This window comes from Pelodiscus sinensis, chromosome 7 (genome assembly GCF_049634645.1).
Source record: "Pelodiscus sinensis isolate JC-2024 chromosome 7, ASM4963464v1, whole genome shotgun sequence".
Taxonomy (NCBI): domain Eukaryota; kingdom Metazoa; phylum Chordata; order Testudines; family Trionychidae; genus Pelodiscus; species Pelodiscus sinensis.
In genome coordinates, this window is record NC_134717.1 from 66,658,711 (window position 1) to 66,684,062 (window position 25,352).

General features: G+C 39.5%; 1 protein-coding gene across 2 annotated transcripts in view; it reads left to right on the forward strand.

The window, feature by feature from the left end:
* The window catches only part of MFSD6 (major facilitator superfamily domain containing 6), a 98,419-nt gene that overhangs the window by 68,648 nt on the left and 4,419 nt on the right, over positions 1-25,352 (forward strand). For both annotated transcript variants that reach the window (XM_075934178.1, XM_006113315.4), the window contains exons 2-6: positions 945-2,513; positions 10,976-11,073; positions 17,940-18,101; positions 19,628-19,726; positions 22,220-22,500. In XM_075934178.1, the coding sequence (XP_075790293.1) occupies positions 994-2,513; positions 10,976-11,073; positions 17,940-18,101; positions 19,628-19,726; positions 22,220-22,500 (2,160 nt within the window). In that variant the 5' untranslated portion in view covers positions 945-993. The remainder of the gene's footprint in view (positions 1-944; positions 2,514-10,975; positions 11,074-17,939; positions 18,102-19,627; positions 19,727-22,219; positions 22,501-25,352) is intronic.

Below are 25,352 nucleotides of genomic sequence, written 5' to 3' on the forward strand. Positions count from 1 at the left end.
TCTTTTATGAGCAACTTGAGTATGAAAGAGTATTAAAATCAAAATCTGTGTCCGGGTAGCTTTTAAAATTGGTTTGTAAATGAATTATTTGTGAAAAGGTACAGGACCGACCTTCCTAAAATCCACTGTTTCTCCACAAAATAAGTATAGGGCCTGCAACGGTAATGTAAGTTTTCTTCCCAGTTTTCCTGTATTTCTGAACCTTGACCCAAAAGGCTAAAAGATTAGCTTAGTCCCATGTCTGTTCAATCCTTACCTCTTGTTAGTGAAGCTTCTAACCTAATTGTGGCAATGATGTTTATGATGTAGATGCTTGTCCACTAGGAACTACGGAGGACCTTACTTTTCTTTTTCCCAGAAGCACTGAGCAACCGCAATCCAACTGACTTCAACTGAAATTGTAGATGCTCAGCATTTCTGAAAATCAGACCACAAATGGAGATGAAATAATTTTGCATAGATGATACCATTGAAGTGGATTGGTGAAGAAAAGCTCCATATCTTCTTTCTTGTCCTCTAAGTCACCTCATTCCCTGTTCTATAGTTAGTTAAGCAATATGGTAAATATTGGAGTTAAATTGTTAGGAAAGCAGGTGATTTGTGGGGCAAGATTTCCAAGGCACAAATGAGATAGTTGCCTTATTTCTGTTTGTGACTTCTGAAAATCTTTCTCCTGTAATGAATGTAAAGGATGGTTATTGCAATGAGTTACAGAACTGCTGCTGGAAGATAAGTTGCTGTAGTTGTGACAGTGTTGGATGCTGACTCCACTTTTTCATGCCTGACAGTATTGTCTAGCAAAGTGAATTGGCAGTTGAATACAATGTGTTTCTCTGCTCAGATCCCATGGTATTTATGGAGTAGAGCATTTAAGTAATTAAAAGAGGCTCTCCCTTTTTCTCTGTGTTGTGCTTTAACTGTAATCTGTTTTATTTGCCCTACAGGATAGCTGCAGTCACTGTGGTCAATAAGTACAGATGCTGGTGGTGAGCTATGGCGGCTGATGATAAAGTTGCCATTTTAACTGATGATGAAGAGGAGCAGAAGAGAAAGTATGTGCTTGCTGATCCTTTCAATGGAATTTCCAAGGAGCAAGATCATCAGCCTCAAAATGAAACTCCTTCAACAGAGACTACCACTATCCCAGACGAGGAGTTAGACTGGTTAGAAAGACACTGTGTCAAAATAAATAATGATCTTCTGATCTCCAAGGTCTTTTATTTTTTCTTTTATTCTGCATATGGCTCTCTTTACCCATTGCTTCCTGTGTATTATAAGCAGCTGGGCATGTCACCTAGTCAGAGTGGACTCTTGGTGGGCATCAGATACTTTATTGAGTTCTGCAGTGCTCCTTTCTGGGGAGTCGTGGCAGATCGCTTTAAAAAAGGGAAAGTTGTCCTTCTCTTCTCTCTTTTATGTTGGATTTTATTTAACCTGGGGATTGGATTTGTTAGACCAGCCACTTTAAGATGTGTACCAAAGGTTCCTCCACCACCTCATCCCTCCAATGCCAGTCACCTTGTAACATCGCTGCCACAAAATGCCTCCATTTCGTCTCTCTTAACTACAGCTAGTGCTACATCACAAAAAGGTCGTGGGAAACGGCGCCTATTAGCTAACAGTCCTCCACCTTTGGAATGGTTTCCATTTTCTGCTCCAATTGGAGATGGAGACCTCGCCTTGGATAACAACAATACACATTTTATTTCAAAGAATAGTACCACTCACCCAGGACTGCCAGGAAATCTGACCCACCCTACAATGCCGCCTGTTGTCACTACAAAGCCAGCATCTTTTGACCATGTCATGCTGATTTATGATCATCAAGAAGTAGAAGCTATCTTTCTACTCATTCTCTTGGTTGTCATCATAGGAGAGTTTTTCAGTGCCTCATCTGTTACCATTGTGGACACTGTGACTCTTCAGTACCTTGGCAAACACAGGGACCGCTATGGCTTGCAGCGGATGTGGGGTTCTCTAGGCTGGGGACTTGCCATGCTTTCAGTGGGCATTGGTATAGACTATACGCATATAGAAGTGATCATTGAAGGTCTGGGGTGTAAAGCTCCTGAATACAAGAACTACAGGATTGTTTTCATAGTGTTTGGTGTACTGATGTCAATGGCATTAATTGTGGCCACCCAGTTCCGATTCCATTATAACCACTACAAAGAAGATGAAAACAAGAGGAAAGAAGTAGAGATCCCACAGGTGGAAGGAAATGCCTCCACTGAATCCTCTGATGATAGTCCCAGCAGCCTAAGCCAGTCTCAGTCAATCAGTTTTTGGGACCTTATAAAGCTCCTTTGCAGTATACAGTATGGATCTGTGCTGTTTGTGGCTTGGTTTATGGGGTTTGGGTATGGGTTTGTATTCACCTTTCTCTACTGGCACTTGGAAGACCTGAATGGCACTACCACCCTCTTTGGAGTCTGTTCCGTCTTGAGCCATGTGTCTGAGCTGACTGCCTACTTCTTTAGCCACAAGTTGATTGAACTGATTGGTCACATCAGGTAAGCAAATGACAAAAATCACTAAAGAACTGTGCATGTGGTATTGGAGCTAAATGTGCAGAGTATTCATGGTTTTTCTATTTTAAAGAGACTCTTCCTGTTTAATCTGCTTTTTGACTATATTTGCGCTGCTTGGAAATGAGACTTCTTGTAAGTTATACTCTTCCTGGCTGAGCTGAATGGTTCTGCTTGGAGCAGATACCCTCTCCCGGTCCTGCAGACAAGCTGGGTATTCAGGCTAGCTCACTTATCTGAACTGTTGGAGACCACCATCAGTGAAGATATCAATATTAGTCAGTACCATCCCTAGAAATATGTCCAGAAGTGACATTTTGTTGGTGCTAGAACACTGTATATCCAGAAATAGTGTAGTCTCTGATACACTAGGCAAGATCAGAGTTCAGTGCAGTAGAAACAGAAGAGGTAATATATAAAGATTCTTGTAGCATATACCCAAAGATCAAAAAATGCTACAAACTGGTGAAAGTTGATCATGGATTTTTTTCTAACAAGTCTTATTTTTAATACAATTCTTTCCTCCTATCTCTTAAATTCCTAATGTGACACTGAGTCTGTAATATATTCCAGTGCTATAACTTTTATATTACAAAAATACCTTGAATATATTATGTAGAGAATGGAACTCGGTTACAATCTCTGAATTACTGTTTATTGTAGATGTAAACAATTAGGCAACAATTCTCCAAAACCACTCTCATCCCCTATTTTAAAGATACCTGTTGTGACCCACATATATTTAGATACATGATTGCCTTGTGATGTCAGTGTTAATTTTAAACATGTATATAATTATAACTTATTCTTCCGGACACCCAAAATGTATTTTCAGCACTTTAGCGATATTTGGCAGTTTACCCTTGAAAGGATTACTTTAAAGTGTATCCTAGATGGTTCTGCTTCACAACTCCAGTTTTCGTTTGAACAACAATCTATACGGGGTTTGTTTATTTTGAAGTGTAATAAAATTGTCACACCTCAGGGTGGACCCCTAAATAGAGACAAAACATATTTTCACAAAACAATATATGTAGTCTTATTCCTATGCCCTCTTCACACACATCTAGATAATAGATCCTTGGGCATCAGTGCATTTTCAACCATTTGGGTTGTGCAGTTGTTTTGCCGTGTCCTGTTTGTTTTCAGTGAGTTGATTCCACTGGTTGTCTCTCTCTTGATGTCAACCAAAGTCTGTTTCAAGTGATCTCTCAGGTTACCGTGCCAGGCATTCGGGATATCAAATGTTATTCCAAGTAGCATCTTTAGGCTTTTAGTTAATTCGGGTCCATTATTGGTGAAGCTGTTATGTTTTCATATAGTTCTTCCACTTAAGTAGGTTGCTTAATAAGGCTAAAATAGTTTCATAACTTCAAATTTTATGCTTAAGTGGCAGGCAAAGGAAAAGGAAGAGTGTAATTTAATAGCAAAGGATAATTTTCTCTCCGACAATGCTGAAACCTTGAGAGTGTCTCCACACCTGCAACATGAAAATGTCTTGTTTGGCATATTAAATTTGCTTTCTTCCTCTCATATTAAATATATTGAATATTAGTTTTATGTGAAAGTTGCTAGATGAATTGCACTCTAAAAATATGTTTTTCCTCTGACATTTATTGTTTCTGTTGAAAAAGAAACATAAATAATCAGCTTGCAGTTATGAAGCACTATGTTTGTTTTGACAAGAGGTCTTGTGCCGGATGTGTAGAAGAGGTATATTACTCTGGATATACTACAGGTTGTACTTCCTTTAACTGGAACTCTCTGGTTCAGCATAAGGATGTTAAGGTCTAGTTGACTATCCAATAAGCAAATGCTTATCGGCTAGTCGAGTCGGCTAGTCAAGTCAACTAGTCATTCTTCCCTCCCCCTTTTGCTGCTTCTGTCAGATAGAGGCAGCAAAGGTGGGGGGGAAGAGGGAGTACTTCAAAGTGGCAGCACCGCACAGAGCCCAGTGCGGTGTTTCAAAGTGGCAGCGCCACATGGAGCTAACCCCGGGCTCCGTGCAGAGCTACCCCTTTGAAACACCATGGCGGTGTTTCAAAGGGGCAGCGCAATAGCTGCAGTTCAGAGTCTCCAGCTGATCCCGGGCTTGACGCACAGCATTTCAAAGCAGCAGCATTGCATGGAGCCCACGGTCAGTGGAGGACTCTGAATCCCCTGCTGACTCTGGGCTCCATGCAGAGGCTTCCACTTTGAAATGCACAAGAGTCCCAGCAGAAGTCCCTATTGGGTAGTGCATTTCACTAGAGCCCTTGGGCTCTTGTGCATTTCAAAGCAGAAACACCCTTGTGGAGCCTGGAGTTAGCGGGAGTTCCTGTTGGCCCCGGGCTACATGTGGAGTTCCGCATTCTTCTTTTGAAATGTACAAAAGCCCCTATGCAGAAGAAGTGCCTATTGACTAGTCAAGTAGTCAATGGAAATTCCATCAACTACTCGACTAGTAAATTAACTGGTATTTAACATCCTTAGTCTGGCAACATCTGTGGTGTGGCAAGCCTTGAAATTTACATTTATATATTGACTTCAAAGGTGTATAAGTGAACAAGAGATAATAATTCTATCCTGTCTGTTTGCATGCATACAGTGCAATTGTGGAGATAACCTGGACCTGGGACACGCTCATGTTAAATACATAATTTTCGTTGAAGGTCACAGTGACATTGAAAAATGTATAATAATCATGAAAAGAACCATCATTAGCAGATTATAATAAAAATGGGTTTATATCTGAACAGGATACTACCAGTTTTGAAATATAGCTCACATATCCAAAATTATTGGATTTGGCAATTCCTTAACTCCTGGCTGCCTACAGTGCCTTTTAAACCATGATTTTTTTCATAAACCTTTGATGTTCCTAATCTTCATATCAATGAGTTAGTTTACACAACACTAATTATAAAGCTTTATTTTATAATGCTCTTGCGTATGCAACCTTAGGAGTTAAGATCAGTTCTTAACATTTGAGATCTATTTACCCCCCTGAATATTTTTCTTTATATTGAAGTAGAACCCACAATGTGCTAGCTATTGTATGAACATATGGTACATAGAAGAATTTCTGTAATACAGACCCTAAAGTCTCTAAAAATGCGTACAGGGGATGAGAAGCTAAAACATTCAAGAAAAGTAGTCAGGACAATCTATCCTATAGCTTCAACAAGTTACTTCAATTTCCTGGAGTTTTCAAATTGTTCTTGATAACAGTACAAAACCATAGGTTTATTCCTTTCCTTTCATGTATAATTTAATCTGGGAAGAGAAATGGCAGGATTGTGGAAGTAAAAGGGTAAAATGTAAAAGCTTATCGGATAAGCCCCAGCAGCCCTGGGACAATGGAGTCCCAGTGGTCCCTGGCCATTGGAGCTACAGCAGCCCTGAGGTGAGCAGAGCCTGATGACCCTGAGGCAGCAGGGACTGTTGGGAGCCAACGGCCTTGGGTCAAGGGAGCTCCACTTAGGTCTGCTGAGGGACCACAGGGGACCCTGGAGTCCTGACAGCAGAGAGATGGAATTGACCTCCCCATGTCCGGCAAACTCCCTCATTCAGAACCAGTCAGGTACTGAGGGTGCTGGACCAGGGAGGTCCAACTTGTACACTAATCATTAGTGATGTTTAATGTATTTTAGGTAAAACAGGGATAATCAGATGAGACCAGGGTTGTATATTGTAAGTCTGTATAATTTATTAATGGCCCAAAATCAGAATGGGAACAATCTTGGCATATGCAGAGTTAAGAGTTCTGTGTAATAGTGGGAGGGGAAAGCTTCCTTCCACGCTACACCTAGCCCTGAAGACTTTGTAGGTCTGTTGTGAAGGAAATGACTCTGATTTTTGTGTTACGGTGTGGAAAGGTCACACTGAAGTTTGTTTTACCTTCCTTTAACCCATACTGCTAGTGAAGAAGTACACTGATGTCTCTGTGTTCTACCTCTCCTTTCTAAAAGAACAGACACTCTGGCTATAATTTTTCTGATAGCCTAACGCTAATACCTGCACTGTCCCTCCCGCCTAAGTTGCTGGAGACAGGCACAGGCTTGATTCTTTGTAGTCACATGCTCTGACACAGATAAATAGGAAAAATATGCATCAAACTGTAAATGTCAGAGGAGAAACATATTTTTTTAGACTGCAATTCATCTGGCAACTTTCACATAAGACTAATATTCAATATATTTAATATAAGAGGAAGAAAGAAAATTTAATATGCCAAACCAGTCATTTTCTTGTTGCAGGTGTAGAGACTCTCTCAAGGTTTCAGAATTGTCTGTGAGCTGAAATGAAAATTAGTCTTTGCTACTAAATTACTCTTCTTTTTACTTTGTCTGCCACTAATTATGTGTAAAATTTGAAGTTAGGAAAGCTATTTAGCCTTATTAAGCAATCTACTTAAGTGGAAGAACTGTATGAAAACATAACAATTGCTTCCCCAATAATGGACCTGAATTAACTAAAAAACTAAAGACACTATGTTACACTGAAATTCTGCTTACTTTTTTTTTGTTTTATTGATTTTTTTAATAAAGAAACAGATATTGAAAAGTACAAGAAGGTAAATGACTTACTGCTAAATTCTGCACTCTTCACAGGCTGGCCAATGGAATTGTGGGGCCTTACAATATAAATCTGCAAGACAAGCCAGAACAAACTCAGACAATGATATATAGACATAACATGTCAGGGTGTGGTTAGAATGGTAAACAAGGAGAAGGTGTACATGAATAGGGAGAAGAGAGGTGGAGGGGAAAAGAGGATAGGTGGAATGAAGACATATGCCATTCTTTGAGCCATCTCAATATTTTATGTCTAAATGTATCTAGAAAAGGGGTCCAAATTTCTTCATTGCCAGAGAGAACAATTACCTCAATTTGAACACTTTTCATTGATTAATAGACTGATCTGAATACCACTGTTCTATTCTGGGCATAAACCTATTCTTCTGGTTGCTTCCTAGTTTTTATATGCTGGCACTTAGCTATTTTGTTTGCGTGTCATATGGAGGGTAGGATGTTTAAATCATCAAGGCCGGATTTTCGAAATAGCTCTTATGTACACACCTAAATGAAATAGACAGATTTTCAAAATTGTTTAGTGCCCTTTGTTCTCCTTGGGAACAATAATTAGAGCTGGGCCAAAAATTTCACATGAACAGTTTATTCACTGAAAAATGCAATTGTAGTTCAACTGAAACTATTGGTAAATTTGACAGAATTTACCAAATAGTTTTGATCTCATTATTTTGTTTTCCGTTCACAAACAGCAGGGAGAGGCAGTAGCAGTGTACTATGAATTGACACTGTGAATGACAATGAATAGTTGGGCCAGGGAAAGAGTGTAAGGTTTTTCAGATTTTTCAATTTTGGTTCACTCTAAACTTTTTATTATTTCATAACAGTCATTGAACAGAAAAAAAATCAGTTATTTGCACAGCCCTGCAAGACAGCTGTGTTGTAGGATCTGAGAGAGAACTGGAAAGGTGAGAAACATCAAAGCAGTTGCTCAAAGTTTAGGATGAGGGCTCCATAAGTACTTACTGGCTTTTAAATTGAAAGGCTCAACACTTGGAATCAGGCTGCTTCTGATTAGCAGCTTAAACTTTTGACACCCAAATATGATCATCTTGGTCATTTTGGATTCTATTTATAAATATCTAGCTGAATGTCTTGAAAGACTAGCAATTGGATGTGTTAGTGACCAAAAAATAGTGTCAAGTATCAGAGAGGTAGCCGTGTTAGTCTGAATCTGCAAAAGCGACGAGGAGTCCTGTGGCACCTTATAGACTAACTGAAGCGTAGGAGCATAAGCTTTCGTGGGCAAAGACCCACTCGCATCTGACTAAGTGGGTCTTTGCCCACAAAAGCTTATGCTCCTACGCTTCAGTTAGTCTATAAGGTGCCACAGGACTCCTCGTCGCTTTTGCAAAAAATAGTGGTATATGCAACCAAGCAGGAAACTCTGAACTCAGATTGTATTCTTTATTTAATGTTACTCCTGTTATGTTTCTGAAGTAATGGAGACTAGCACACAAGAGAAGTGGGTGTGGAGGAGACATGAAAAGTGTGGTTGCTGGTTAGGACATTTTTCTCTTTGGGAGGAAGTTGGCAAGAAATTGTATGTGGAGGAGTCAATCAAGGAAAAAGAAGTTCAAGTTGTTCGAAAGGAAGACGGTAGAGATGAACGGATTAAAGGAATACATTTGTTGTCGTTCGTGTTCACTACAGATTTAATCGCCAACCCCTCTTTGTCCATTAATGTCCAGCCTTGCCATTGCTTCCCATTTTCTGCTCTAAGTGATGCTCCAGTGTATTCTGTCCTGGCAACACACACCAGTTATGGACCGTCCCCCCCCCCCCCCCCTCCCCAACTGCACACATGCACAGCCACGTCTGTGGAAGCAGAAAATCTGGAGCCACCAGCTGGGATGTCAGATAAGATTTCCTGCAAAACTATGTGAACTACTATAATGTATAAAATATTAAGAACTTTGCAAATCCAGGCATTATTGCAGAAAGCACAAGCTTGGCTAATCCCAGTGGGCTGGCTCCAATGTAGTTATGTTTGCATACAGATATCGTGAGCATTGTACATGCTGTGGCGTTTGTGTTAAGTGGAAGCCACCAAGGCTGACCATCATATGATCTACTTTTTTTTTTTTTAAGTGAGACTGCATTTGAATTAGCACTTTCCAGCTTAAATTTTTAAAAGTCTCTTAACAAAACATTGATGTAAGCTTCACAATGCTTGTGTGAAATAGAAAAGTATTAGCCCAGTTTCACACATGCCAACTTGAGGTACAGAATGATTAAATGACTTCGCTAAGAGAATGCATTGAGATTGGGGCTGTGAAAGAAATAAAGCAAGCCCTAATATTCAGACTCTCAGACTTGTGCCTTAACACTTTGGCCAACCATTCCTTCTTAAAAATGTCCTGTGGTTCTATCCTACATGGCCCTTGTGCCCTGGTTATTTAGGAGGTGAAAGGCATCATTCTAAGATTAGGGTGGTTTTTTTTATTTTAACATCTGTGTGTCACCTTGAATCTTCTGCACTCGTTCCCTCTTGGAACAGGTCCACTAGAAACCTGCAAATTGAATAACAAGCTGTTTTACAAAACACCTGAGTTCAGAACAGTAAATACCGCAGTCTCCTCTTTGCCCTCCAATGAAGTACAATAAGCAGGATGCTAAAAAGTGGGTGAAAGCAAGAGCCAAAAATAACCTTTTAAAGAGTCAGAAAAGGTTATTGTAAAGTCCAGTGAATCTGTCAAATGCAAACGAGGGAGTGAGTTAGTGGTACCCATTTATGGATGGGGGTGTGTGGGAGCAGGGTGGATGGTAAGGGGTTTTAGTCAACTCCACCTCGTTTTTGATTTTTAGAGATTGCAATTTCCAGCCAGTGATGGACAAAGGCAAATGATTTGTTGCTTATTTAGATTAATTTAGTCTGTTATCCCAGTATGCCTCTTTTCCTGGTCCTGGAAAAGATGGTTCATCACCTCCTACTAAAATGTTTCCTTTTTAGAGCCATAGGAAAGAGGTGATGTATAATAAAGACTGTTTTTTAGTAATGCCGGTTCAGTTTGGTGACCAAGCGGCAATTGGGTTGAAGCCTGAAGGAAGGAAAAGAGAAAATCTTTGGTTAAATAGTGTGTCAAGAAAATGAACTGTGAAAACTAGACTCAGGCTTTTTGCTTAACAGTTATTTTAAAACTCTTGCTTACAAACTGGACTGTCTTGTTGAAAACTAGACTGGTGACAACTGAATCCTGAGTCATGCCATTGAATACAGTATGTATTGCTTTTTGTGGAAATATGCATATTTCAGGATAGTAGTGAACTGGATGCAACTCCTGGAATGCTAACTCTACATCAGTGTGGATGAAATACATTTCTATAATATGATGGACCTATATTCCTTTTAAATGGTACAGCTTTGTTACTAAGTACAGGACATGAAGAATGAATCACTGAGGCATTTTAAAAGGCTTATGTAAGGTGGAATGGAAACTATATTCTCTCTAAGACAATGTAGTAGGACACTACATAAAACAAGAATAGACACTTTCTAGTCAGGCATTCACAGAATCTATTAATCGTATACAGAAACATGCCTCTATTTAGAATTAATTTTGTTTTCCATTAGTTGGTTGAAAAGAATTCTTCTGGGTTTTGTTTAAATGTAATCAATTACATATTTATTTTTAACTTGGAAGAAATTTAACTGCCTGCCTGTAGAGCAGGGAGAGGTTGCATTTGGGTATGGGATCTTTGTAAAGGAAGATTTTTTTATTTTTGAGTAAGAAATTATTGCATGTGAACATACTCCTCTTTGTACTGCAATTCACATTCATATTAAGATTTAGAAACCATTCGTGTGTATTTATGGTACCATACAAGATATGGAAACTTCAAGCCTGTGACTGCTTTTTTCCTTCCTCCCTTTAGAGTGCTCTATATTGGCCTTGCCTGTAATACAGCTCGCTACATTTACATCTCGTATCTGGAAAATGCCTGGACTGTTCTCCCTATGGAAGTACTTCAAGGTAAAATCATGCAGTTACGATTTCATAGTATAAAGCGAGACACTTAAATTATTCATGTTGCCATCTGAGCTGTGATTAAGAGAAAATCCAGTAGCTCTTTGCTTCTGACTATAAATATCCCAAAAGACTTGTGGCCTCATAAATTTTTACAGTGATTGTCATGCAAAAGGTTTGACGTCAGGAGGTTGGTTCTGCAGCTGATATGCCCCACTGTTCTGTGTGTTGATCCAAACAGATCTGCTAGAGATCGACACACCCTGTAACTAAACAAGGAGACAGGAACTTGAGTTGAATACACACCTGCAAATGCTGCTTGATTGCTGGGGTTCTTAAGCTTCTTTATATTTATTAAATGCAAAAAGTCAGCACTTCTGAAAGATGTTAAAAAGGGAGGCTTTATGTTTGTGTTAACTTTTCTTTTAAATGCCCTTGCCACCAAGGAAAATTGTTCTGGAACATCCTGTCTCTGTTAAATTTTTCTGCAATTGTTTTTTCTGTGGTTTATAACTTAGGCTACTGAATGTACTACTGTAACCTGTCAAACTTAGGTTTCATCAAAGCTCTGAATATACACACAAGGCAAAACAAGCCTCATAGTTTTACTTTTTTATTCAAATCAAAGGTGTACAGGGCCATTATTTTAAATTAGAGATATTGATGATATGTGTGTAGTCTGTACAAAAACATAATTTTAGGTCCTACTGTCAGGTGAAAAATCATATTTGTAAAGGACCTCTGAGGTGTACTAAAAGCATATTAGATTACTATAGTTCAGATTGGCTTTCTGCCATTTATATTCACACCCTGCCATATTACCATTTTTTAGATGGTTCTAGTCTAAGACCTAGATTATTTGACTTTCCCACTTAAAGTGAGCAACACGTGATGAGTCACTACAAGCTGTGGTGTTAATGTGCCTTCTGTTTTGATCTAGTGATTCTAGTTTCCAAATATTTGTTTATTTTTTCATTATATACATGACATGAGTACATTTTAATGCAATATTGAAAAATTGTTTAATTTGATAAGTATCTTATCACATATGCTCTAACTAGGGATGTTAAAATGTGGTTAATTAAGTAAACGTGTAACCACTGAAAAAATTCAGTGGTTACATGTGAGGAGCAGTTGGGTCTGCTGCGTGGCTTGTGCACATATGGAGCTGATTTTTAAGCCGGCTCCCTGCATACACTGTCTCCTGTCTCCCCCTTCCAGCACTGCTGCCTCTGATACAGAGGCAACACTTCCGGGGTAAAAGCCAGCTCCCTGCGAACACCAGCTCCCACTTGCCCGCTCTCCCCCCATGTGCTGTCTCTGTATCATGCCTTATGTATCAGAGGCAGCACAGGGAGTAGCAGGCAGCTCCCCAGGAGCCGGTACACACAGGGCTCTCTGTGCATACAGGGAGCCTGCATGTAACCATGCACATGGTTACACTTTCACATCCCTAGCTCTAACAGAGTTTTCAATGCCTAATAACTTTCTTGTAGAACTGATACAGGAAAATATGGCAAACTTGTGCTGTTTATTACCTAGAGTGGGTTTTGGAATTTGTTTTTCCTGAAGTTCTTGATATAAACTACTTCATCATTTAATAGCCATTTAATGAAATACTTAGATAGTGATGGATACATTAATTTTAAAGAAGATTAAATGTTTTATTAATATAAAATTATAAATGTATATTGAACGTCAAATTAAGAATTCAGGGCCACCACAGAGTGTGAAGGGCACGGAGAGATTTCTAGAAGAGACTGTGCAAACTACATCTATTGATAGTCGCAAAATTGTAGCAAGGTTAACATTACAATCCGTGTATATAAATTGGTGAGATGCTGAAATACAGCATCTTCCTAAAACAGAAAATGGGAAGATTATTTTACACTTACTTCCTGATGAAAGTGTGGAAATTGTAATCCTTGTTTAGTCACACAAGAACAGTTATATGAAAATAAATGGTTGGATTAACTTGTAAATTGCTGGAAATTTAAAGGCTGCCAGCCATACGAGTGCCAATGGGGTGTAAATACGTTGTACATGTTCATTCTCCAAACATGCAAGGAAATGAGTTCATGTAACATGTCTCCAATTCTTGTCAAAGTTACAGTAGAACATTTAGTAGTCTAATTTATAATCCACAGAACACCACTGAAAAAATTGAGAGACCGGCAATTTTTTTTTTTTTTTTTTTGGGTGGCTAGGGTGTGTAAAAAAGTCAACACAAACCTGCATTTACCCTTCTTAAATGTTGTCTTTCAAGTATGTTGACTTTTTGCATTAAGTAGATATAAAGAAACTTAGTTAAGAGACCCATCAATTTACCATTCTCTTTACAATGACTAGTTTTATCACTACTATACTCTGGTTTCAAATGTTAGTTTCAAAACAATGGGCTGACCTCTATTCTGACAATGAATTTTTCCCAGTATAAAATTACCTCCTCTGTGTGATAGCAGCCATTCTAAATTGTCCTGCTGGATGGTGAGACTAATGACCTGAAAATATCTGTTTTAAAGATATGGAGCTCTTAAAAAGTGGCAAATGGCTAAACTGGTCCAGAAACAAGTGCCAGGGCCAGTACTGCTTTCCATTTGTGCCTGAAGCTCAAGTTAAAGTTAGCAAAGATAGCCATTTCTGTGGAGTATATAACATGGTAGGGAAGGGGGAGAGAGGAGGGACAATTTGTTCACTACAGTTTTATTAGACTATACCCATTTTTTTGATAGGCTAGTATACTGAAATCTTTTCCTTTCACACAATCAGAGTTCATTTGAAAACTCTTGACTATCTGATTATATAAAGATGATGATTTGATAATGAGTCTTTAAGGAAGAAAAATGCAGAGCTATGATAACTGCCAGATTTGTTCCAAGTGGACTAGTTTAACTGATGTAAAATGGAAGAGTGCTCACAAAGACCATCCAGGATAGAACAGGTCCTCCTCTTGCCTGTTTCATGTGCCTCTGCAGTAGAGCTTCCTTTGTACTCCAGACTGTGTAACAGTGGAATGGGGGTCACAGAATCAATTTGTGACTATTTTAAACAGCTAGGAGAGTCAGAATTTATGTTTCTGATTTCCCAAGGAAGAGGGAGAGAGGAGGGTAAGGTTGTTACTGGGCTGATAATTGACTAATCATGTAGTTGATAAAAATACTAATGACTATATGATTAGTTGATAAGGGAAGGAGCTCAGTCTTGATTGGGCCTGTCACAGGCAGAGGCTGCTTCGTGGCAGCCTGCCCTGTCCCCACTGCGCTGCTACCTCTGATAGAGGCAGCGGGGGGGGGGGGGGGGGGGGCGCAGGCGGTACCACAGAAACTGTGCTGGGGGGAATCGGTTTTTAAGCTGGTTCCCCCCAGCACCGGCTCCTGCTCCCTTCCTTGCTGCTTCTGATAAAGTGGCAACAAGCGGGGAGAAAGGAAATGTGAGTAGTTGACTCACCTACCCAATAAGCCTAGGCTTATCAGGTAGTCAACAAAGAACATAAGAACGGCCATACTGGGTCAGACCAATGGTCCATCCAGCCCAGTATCCTGTCTGCCAACAGTGGCCAATACCAGATGCCCCGCGGGGGGGGGGAGACACAACAAGTAATCCTCAAGTGATCCCTCACCTGTCACCAATCTCTGGAGAAACAGAGGCTAGGGAGGGACACCATTCCGACCCATCCTGGCTAATAGCCATTGAATGACTTAACCTCCATGAATCTATCTAGCTCTTTTTTGAACCCTGTTAAAGTCCTAGCCTTCACCACATCCTCTGGCAAGGAGTTCCACAGATTGACTGTGTGCTGAGTGAAGAAAAACTTCCTTGTGTTTGTTTTAAACCTACTGCCTGTTAATTTCATTTGGCGACCCCTAGTTCTTATATTGTGGGAATATGTAAATAACTTTTCATTATTCACTTTTTCCACACCAGTCATGATTTTATAGACCTCTATCATATCCCCCTTAGTCTCCTCTTCTCCTCCTCCTTGCTTTACATCCCTAGAGAAGGGTATAATTAATAAAAAAAATTCCTTTTCTGTTTGGATGAATTACATCCTATAAAATATCAATACTCTGAAGCTTAGTTTGCTAGAGGTTGGCATGTGTAGAAAACTTCAGTACAAAGAGAAGCTAGAGCTAAAGCAGGATAAAAAAATCAAAAGTATTATTTTATATTTCACATGTACAGTCTCTCTTGAAACATTTAATTAATTCTAATCCAAACAGGTTTCTCAGTAGGGTTCAGTTTGAAATTGCGAGTGCTATATCGATGCCCATCATAAAAACCAAATGATTTCGTGATACACACACAATAAAAAGCAAATTTGATCCTATTTGACTCTAAAGGGATTAGGTTAATTTTGAAGGGCATTGAAAACATCAGGTGCTTCTCTCAACTTGCTCTACATTTGTGGGCATGTGTTTTTAATTTTTTGGCCTTCGTTTTCCTTACCAAACAAATTAGCATTGAGTCAAATTACTGAAAGTTCACCAGAAATGTTTTTAAATTGCTAGGTTTTTAACTTGATTTTTTTTAATCTAATCATCTGACTATGTTACATAAGCTTTTCAGTGATTTTTCTTAATCCTTTAACATTTGCTTTTCCACATCAAAAGCTATGAAAGGAACACATCCAGCCCACTTAATGAGCTTCATTAACATGGGTCTACAATTGATGGGCAAATGCTTTCTGCTCTTATATATATTTTGGATTCTATTTCCATTCCATCTCATCTGATGAAGTGGGTTTCACCCATGAAAGCTCATGATTCTCTACATATATTGTCTACGTATATATTTTGTTAGTCTTTAAGGTGCCACAAAACTATGCATTATTTTTAATCCCCATATGACACAGTTTTCCAAAAACTGAATCAACCTTGTTAGTTTATACCTTTTTAAATTGGAGATCAAGAAGATAATACAATAGTTTAAGGAAGTCAATCAGGAATCTCATCAGTATGTAACTCGCTTTTTTTTAATTACTACTTTTAAAATTATTTTTTAACTCATATATATGGTATAAAGTGGTCTGAAAATCATTCTGCATGTCTCGCCTAAGTTATCTTTCAACAGACTTGATGTGGATAAGCAAGGGCAAACTTGCAATTTAACACTTACTTCTAGATGAGCCATTAAACATGATGTGTTCTGTAATCTGACTATTCCTCCATTATAAGTATTCTGAAATTCCCAGGTATTTTTGTTGTAAATTCTTTTTGCAGAAAGTAAAGAATTAACATAGAACCTTCTAACATCAAATAGACTCATGGCCAGAAGATCAAATCTAGTATATTGCTGTTCATTAAATGAATACTATGTAACCCTGTACGTCAATATTCCTCCTACAGATTTCTTATGCTGATTTTATTTAATTTAGTTTGTGGCTGTTAGCCTACACTGACCAGCAATTGCAGAGCTGAACTCTGTCTCCCTGATATTGGTTAATAAATCTGGTATATAAGACAGATATGTTAAATCATCCATACTCACAACCATTTTTATAAGTTACCCATTACTAGCATTTGCACAATTGTCATCAGAATGACCTGTGCCTGTTTTTAATTCCACCCAACTTTGAATAAGTATCTCCAGCAAGTCCCATGAGGGTTTTTAAAACAGAACCACAGTAAAATAGTTTCAGGTGTGTTTACCCTGTAATTCTCTATAAAATTGTTATTTTATTCTTTCCCCCTGCCCCAAATTCAGAATCTCAAATTAAGGCTGCAGACAGCAACCTTCCCTTCTCTCTGCAAGCTGATAATTATTGGTTCTATTTGCTCTATGACATCTGACTGCTGTTTTCTGCCTTAGGCAAAATTGTCTCTGCATTTTCTGACTTCCAATGGTAAGAAAAAAAAGGCACCCAAAATGTATTATAATTTGATTAGCCTAAAGTGCTTCAAATGAATATGTATTATTTATATCTGAAAGGACCTCTGCCACTGTTAGCAGTGGAAACTTGTGATGTCTGACAACAGGTGTGCAAAACTGATTTGTAATGGCATGTTAGTCAGAGCAGATTTACAGCTGTGGGACAGATTCTGTTGTCTGACTCAAAACAGTATAAGCAAAGCTTACTGTATTTTGCCTAAACTTGAGGAATCTCAGTGGTCTGTCAGTCACCCAAAAGCAGATGCAAAGTGTATCAGTGCCAAGAATTGATTTTGAATTGGTCCTTAGGACATGCTTTTATTTATCTTTTTAAACAGTTTGATTTTTTCCCATAGTGGTATGTCTGTGTACATATAACAATTTAGCCTTTGAACTTCTAGGGCTAACCCTAAGGCTAACTCCTAGGGCTTACTCCTAGGACAAATCCTAAGACTGGCCCTGGTTCATAGCCTATGGGCAATCACAGTATCAATGATTCTTGCAATTCTGAGCCTGTGCTGACGCAGCAGTAGCTGTCAGTGCAGTCTCAAAGTATAGACACAGCATACCCCAATAGGACAAGATGTCCTGCCAGGGAAGGAACGCCAGCCCCTAAATTATGTTAACTATACTGACAGAAGCACTTTTCTGTTGGCATAGCTGCATCTACACTAAGGATACCAGTTAATAGAGGGTGTCATTTTTCTTACTCCTAATGACACAATTGCACTGATGCATGTTTTCAATGTAGAACAGGCCTTAACACTAGTGCCATGCTACTCTCATGAGCAGGGGAGAACTATTGACAGACAGGGCAGCTTGAGCAGCACAGAAAAAAATTAATAGCTTTGTTGTATCATGAAAGACTTCAGTGGAACTTGGCTGCCTTGAGTTTTTTAACAAACACTTCTTCCCCAGGTCAGTTACATGCTGCTGTCAACTATTAAATGAAAACATATCATGCTGGTGTACTTAGTACTTTCTGAAATGTTTCCTCCCTATAGGTGTGACTCATGCAGCCATATGGGCAGCTTGTATTTCATATCTTAGTGCTGCAGTGCCTCCAGAATTAAGAACTTCAGCTCAGGGGATTTTACAAGGTCTCCACTTAGGTCTGGGCAGAGGATGTGGAGCTATGATCGGAGGAGTTTTGGTCAACTACTTTGGTAAGCAAATATTTTACAGAAGTGTCATTACAGTCATGATTTAAATCACTGGTCAGGAAGACTCGATTTAATCACGGTTTTCTACATAAAAGTGAATTCTAGTTGGTTGTGATAATCTTAATATATATTCTTCACAACTCAGAAACATATGTTTCTTTTTTAAAAGGCACACACTACAGTAATTCTTCATTTAACACTATAGATATGTTTCAGAAAATGATTGTGTTAAGTGAAAACGTGTTATGTGGGGTCAATTTTCCCACTGAAGATAATGGAAAAGATGGAGGTTGTGTTTCAAGCAGTGGTGTCTGTTGGGACCGGGACATAAGGTTGGAGGAGAAAGGGGACTGGGTTACAGCAGGAAGGGGAGGTGTTTGGCTCTGGGGAAGGAAAGGGGAGGAGAGGGGAGGGGGATTGGGTTGGGAGTATGCCTCTGTGATGGGTCTGCCGGGACCCGCACTGCGTCTGACGGGGGGGTGAGGGCGGTCGCTGGGGAACGGCGCGGCGAGCGACAAACCTTCTGCTGCTTTGCAGGGAGGCAGGGGAAGCCCCGCGCAGCTGCCAGTGATGGGCCGGCTGGGGAAACCCAGTCACTGGCCTGCAAGCAGGGGCGGAAGAGAGGGGGCAAGGTGTCCGGCAAAGGGGAGCCAGAGGGGAACGGCGCAGCGAGTGGTGAACCCTCCGCCCCTTTGCAGGGAGGCGGGGGAAGCCCAGCACAGCCGCCAGCAATGGGCCAGCTGGGGAAATTGTGTTATTCCAAGGACGGTTGTGTAATTCAAAAAATGTTCCCTAAAAAAAAATCATGCTATCACAAAAACGTGTTAAGCGGGCAGGTGTTAAATGAGGAATTACTGTATACATTTCTAAATAGTTATTTCTTTTGAAAAACTTTCCAATTAGTTTTACAGCTATTATCCGAAAATGAATGATTGTTTGGTTATTTCATTTACCAAAGGTAATTGAAACAGATATTTATGAAGTTATTGGGAAGTGAAATATTTCCAATTCAACAGGTTAATCATTAATATTTGGAGGATTTTTGCTATATGAACAAATCCACTCCTAAGCTCTGCCCTGTCCTCAAGCAGGCAGCAGGATACAACTTTTATGAGATGACCAACTGTGGTGATTCACTATTGTGCAGTTGTCATGCAACAGTCTCTGTTGAGAAGTGAAAGTATAATTTGTTCAGACTCTGGGTAAAATAACCTGCTGCAGAAAGTGCTAGAAGGAAAAAAAATATAACAACCTAATTAAAGTTTGATCTTGGATGGACAATGTGTGGTATCCTGAGTAGATTAAAAGAACTGTTCCTCCACAGGGATTAGCAGATTCATACAGAATGATTAGCAGGGATCATACAGAATGAGCTACCACAGGTATAAACCTCTGGCAATGGAGATGCCACATAAGAACAAAGAGTTTTACATTTTTACATGGTATATTAAGTGGTGAAGAAGTCATCATGATGTCTGTCTTTTCCTGTATTATCTATGCAAATAGTCTGAAGAAAATTCTCATTTCAGGGGCTGCTGCGACATTCAGGGGGATAGGAATGGCCTGTTTAGTGATCCTACTGCTCTTTGCATTAATCCAGTGGCTAGCTGTTCCTGATGAAGAAGAAGGTAAATAGGTCAATGAGACCAAGACTATTCTTATGTTCTGATGCTAACTCAAGACTGAAATTTGAAAGATGTAGTCATGATACAGGAAAACTAGCCCAGAATCATTCCTCAGGAGCTGAGATTTTTTTTTTTATTAATCCTATATATTATTATTCTTACAGAAAAAAATAAACCTGTTTCATGGTGGAAATGAAAAATAATAAACATTTAGGGTATTTTACCCAAATATTATTTTTATTCCACTCTAAAACCTAGGTGGATTTGATATTCATGGATTTTTCTTTATTTTAAAGATACAAGGGCTGTCCTTCACTAGTTCTTGAGTTGCTTGTGTGTAAGAATGTTCAAATATTTGTTTAGCCTTAATTTCTTCCACCTATGTTCAAGTGATAATGGCACAAAAGAGAAACTTAGACAGGGTATAATCATTGTTTCTGTTGCATATGGAGTGAATGTGAGAGAGTCCCAAATGGATTCATATTTTTTCCTTGGGTCATAGTTCTCTAGAATTTAATATTGTTTTTCCTTCTGCACCTATATATTTGTTTGAAAATTTTAAACATCAGTCCCACATTTATTTAAGCATAACCCTACCTTGAAACACTGTAATAGCCTTATTGATTTAAATGCAATTACTCACATAAATAAAGATAAGCACGTGCTTAAGTGTTTGCCATATCAATGCCTTAAAGATTTTATTTGTTTATATTTTATTTAAGCTTTCTTTTGAAAATGGCTGAGGAAAAATAGTATATTTCATCTCTACACAGGTTGGACCTCCCAGGTCCGGCACCCTTGGGACCTGAGCAATCTTGAACCAGGGAGTTTGCTGGACCAGGAGAGGTCAATGTTCCCCTGTTGGCCACCGGCCCATGCCTGGCTCCTCTCCAGGCTGTGGGATTCCCCGCTCTACTACTGGCCACGCTCCCCAGAGCAGTGTCTCTCTCGCCACTGTGGTCATGTTCCTCGTGGCTGCCCAGCTGGGGACAAAGTTCCCCAATCGCCACTGGCCCCTGCTGCTGCTGGGGTTTCCTGGCCAGGGCTGAGGCTTCCCAGCCAGTCCTGCTGCTGCCAGAGGTTCCTGGTTGGGGACAGGGCTCCCCAGCCACCACCAGTTGCATTGTGACTAGGAGCTCCCCGGTCCAGCCCCACTGCTGCTGGGGGTTCTCAGAAGGGGCCAAGGATCCTGTCATCCCTGGGGGCTCACCATGGTGGGGCACTGCTGGGGTTCCCCATGCCTCACAGGACTCACGGATGTCTTCCGCTCCCTGCCCCCGGATGTTGCCAGACTAGAGAGTCCCGGATTTGGGAGGTTTAAGCTGTACTGTTGTAGAGGGCATAGAGCTACTGCGTAAAAAATCTAGCCTGCTTATTATATATATAATAAATATCCTGCAGCTATATAAGGTAGAGTGTATTAGGCAATAAATCATTACATTGATCAAATATTTCTAAGCAATTGTTAAAAACTGTCTTGGTCTGAAAAAACATCATGTCAGAATTCAGGGAAAGGTTGATCATTTTTATCCCATATCAGAAATGGTTGCTTCTAGTCAGAAAATCACCATGATAGATGGTTATGTTTCCTTTGTTGTCACCATATCCCTAATGTCTGTGGAAAGATTTTTCTGTGATCCATTCATACTAGATATGAATGTAGCATGTTATCGACGGAAGAAAAGTAGATGCATTAATATCCAGGGTTTATCTGTACAGCAGATAGTTTCAAAAGTTTACTGGCTTATCCGAAAACAGGATAACTCCTGCTGTTTAAAAGTCTCAGAGGGGTAGCCATGTTAGTCTGTAACTTAAAAAAAAAAAAAAACCTTGAAAAATAACAATGGTCCTGTAGCACCTTGGAGACTAACCAAAAATATATAGATGGTATCATTTGTCATCCCAAGAATGAGTTGTGCCCACAAAAGCTCATGATACCATCTATATTTTTTTTGGTTAAGCTCTAAGGTGTCCACAGGGCCATTGTTTCTCAAGTTTTCCTGCTGTTTAGTTGTTTTCCTTCAGTCCCTGTGGTCTGTTAATTAGCATTTTATTCAGCCTACAAATGGGCATTTATTGTGAATGATACAATACTCAGATTGCCTGTTGCAGGTCAGAGTAAAATAAGCATTTCTTCCCCACAGCCTGCCAGTGGATTACCTTTTGGTGGCCTGTCTTAACTATAAGGCCTAAAGAACATAATTTTTAGTGTATATACATAACTCTTCACATATTTCCATATATACATCTCTCAGTGATTATTATGGTCAGTGTGACCTGGGCTTTCATTGAGTATCTTACTAGACATTCTTTTGGTGAGCCCAGGGGAATCCCTGTACCCTTTGCCAGTTGGCATCATGAGTCCTTGAATCACAGTGAGGGAACAGATTAATTCTTAATGTTGCAAAGCATGATGAGATATGTTCATGTTCTGTGCTTTGAGTCCTAATCTTTTGTAATTATCACTGACTTTGATTATGTTGCCGTACACTCTAGAGAAGACAATGCTGGCAGAAAGGATCCCAGTGCCTTCCAGTCCTGTTCCCATAGCAACCATTGACCTCGTACAGCAACAGTCAGAAGATATCATGCCTCGAACTGAGCCCAGACTTCCTCCCAAGAAAACCAAGCACCAAGAAGAACAGGAAGATGTGAACAAGCCTGCGTGGGCGATCAGTTCTTCTCCTTGGGTTACTCTGGCTTATGCTGTCTATCAAATAAAGGAGATGGTACAACTGTCTAAAAGCAATCTGATGCCTGAGAACCAGCCTTTGCAGGTAACCCGCTCCTAATACACAACATTCATATCACCATTAAAGTTAACTTAAAAGTGTACTGTTGGAGGTTTTATGTAATCTACAGCACCTAAAATTGTTAATATCTGGCAAGCATTCTCTATCTATCTCAGAAACTTAGAGTTGCATGAAGTTGAACAACAGTAACAAATACACATGTATGATACAGTGGGATTGTTCGTGGATTCATTTTGACAGATCTTTCTGCTGCTTATAGTCTAGTTTCCACTTTCTTCTCATCCCCTTTGTTATTACAAGCTGGGATATACTGGAATTGCCTGTAAATTGACCACGGTTTTGTTAGTTTAAACACGTTTTTGTAGTTGCAGAACTCGTGGTTTGAAAAAGTGAGTGTTAACAAAATTGCATAATTATTAAGGAGTAATATGTCTGTATATCTCTTTTCCATTTTAGATTAATGTTTCCTTTTAGAGATTAGCCTGGAGGCATGGGGAGGGGTTAAGAATTGGCAAACATCCAAAATATGGTGGAAATGGGTGTTCCAGAGAATTAGTAGTGGGATATGGAGCTTTTCACCAATTAGATTTGGGCTAGACTTGTGGTGACTAAAAAGTGACTAGGACTTGGGACCTGGTCTGTGGCCTATGCGAAATGAGCTGTTGTTTTCCAGTGTTCACATTACAGAGTCCCCCAGCACCTATATTAGAAAGCTTGGCAGATGGGCCAAGGATTGGACGGACTTGGAGACTGGATATCATCTGATCTTTTGGGTGCTCCCTCCAGAATGGAGTTGGAGCACAGTGGTTGGTGAGGCAATGTAGGAAAATTTGTGCTGCTGCTGTCAATGCTGGTTTCTAAAACTGTGTGGGTAATAAAGTGCCTGTTTCTCCTATCTGCCTGGGGGAGGAGTGGTGCAGCTTCTCCCTTATAAATTTGCCATTCGTTAAACATACAAATGTCATCATTTTACCAGTCCGACATCAGGAAGGTGATGATTTTGGACATGACACTGCAGATGTGGTAAAGCTGCATTTAAAGAAATCCCAACTTCGCCAGCTGTCTCCCTCCTCCCCCCATTTGCCTGTATTCCTGTAAATATCCCTATGCGTATGTTCTCTTTTCAGTATGCATGCTGAGCTTCCATTAGCTTTAATGAGACTACCTTGCATGCGCAGGCAGTGAACATCCATGTTGAAATTACTCTAGAATGTCTGTTTATATAAGAAGAGTTTGACACCCACGTCAGAAAAATCAAATGTCTCCTTTTGGATGATAATGAAATCCTCATTGACACAATGCCATTGTGTTGTGCTTTCTATACATGCTGCTCTCCCAGCTTTCCATCAGTCTACTCTTAAGCAGTTATTAAAATAAGACTAACCCTATTAGTGTCATCAATTGAAAATTTGAGACAGTCACACAGAACAGGCCAAGGAAAATATTTTATTGTTTGTGGTTATCTCGCTCAAAGCTAATCAACAAATTTTCATAGTGATGGGACATACTCTTAGTAAATGGGCAATTGTGCAATCTTTTGTTGGCTCCTATAACGCTCTGACATTTCTGTTCTCTTAATAACTTCTTCCCCTCTCTCATAGCTTCATGCAGCCATTCATGGAGTCTTTTTATTAACGCTATTGAATTTTGGTATTGCATTATCTACTTCACATATAACTGATAAAATTAAGAGCCATTCTTAAATATGATTGTTAGAATTTGTGGGCTGGGAATAACTAATTTTTGTTGGGAGAAAATTGTTTCCATGGAATAATTCTATTAAGGCACCAATCCTGCAGGTGGGTCTGCAGTGGTTTATCTTTGCATTTATGCAGTGCCTCACAGTCTCTCAGTGGGGCCTGTGTTTTTAGGTTCAAACACCAAAAGCCCTATTTCTGCTCACCCAAATCCAAATGTTGAAGTTAGGTTAAATATGACTCTTAGTGTTTTCTCACTCCACACTGCCTCCCCAGGGCAGTCAGCTGTTTTTTAACTGGCCAGTTTCAGTGATCTGTCTTTCATTTTGAGAATGAAAGATCTTTAAGTCACCAGTGAGTATTCAACCATAACATAACAAGTAGACACTTGAGCACCTGCAAAGCATAGCTTCTTTCCCCGCTATATTAAAAAGTAGTGTAGACCTAGAATGAACTGGGATCCCACACCCTCCATTTGAAGATGCATTGACAATGCATCTCTGCTCCATGAAGCAAGAAATATATTTCAGCTCCTTGGAGAAAATGTTTGTTTTTACAAAGCACCCCCACATTTCAGTTCTAAATGGAAAAAAAGATCAACACCCCCTCCCCACCGCCATGCATTGCTATTGCTTTATTTCACCTTCTTTTAGCCTGAATTTAACAGAACACTAAACCCAGAAAACGCTGCCTAGATATCTTGTTACAGGTTTTTAATAACATTCTTAAAAGATTTCACATGAAAGTTGGTCATTTGAAGGAAACACTCTAACAGCATAGAAAAAGGGATTAACTAGAGCAACACTCGATTCCTCCTTATTTCCTCCTTGCTTATTATAATCCTTCAAGTAAAGGAGCATGCTTACTGCTCTACTTACTTGATATAAAACACATCTTCCGAGACAAATTGTGAGGTTAGAAAATGATGTACTACTTGTATTGAGCAAAACTTGTTTTGTCTTTGGCCCTCAGGGAATTTGTCTTTAAAATCAGCTCACATGAATCTACGAAACAGCTTATAAAAATGTGCACTGAGCCATTCAGAAAATTGTTTTTGACTGTCTTCTTCTTGACTGAACTAGAGAATTGCCTGCTTGAATCACTGACCTAGTCATTACTGCTAAGTAAATTGGATGAAATTTGTATCTTTACTGCTGCCACTCAGTGGATCTAACTGAG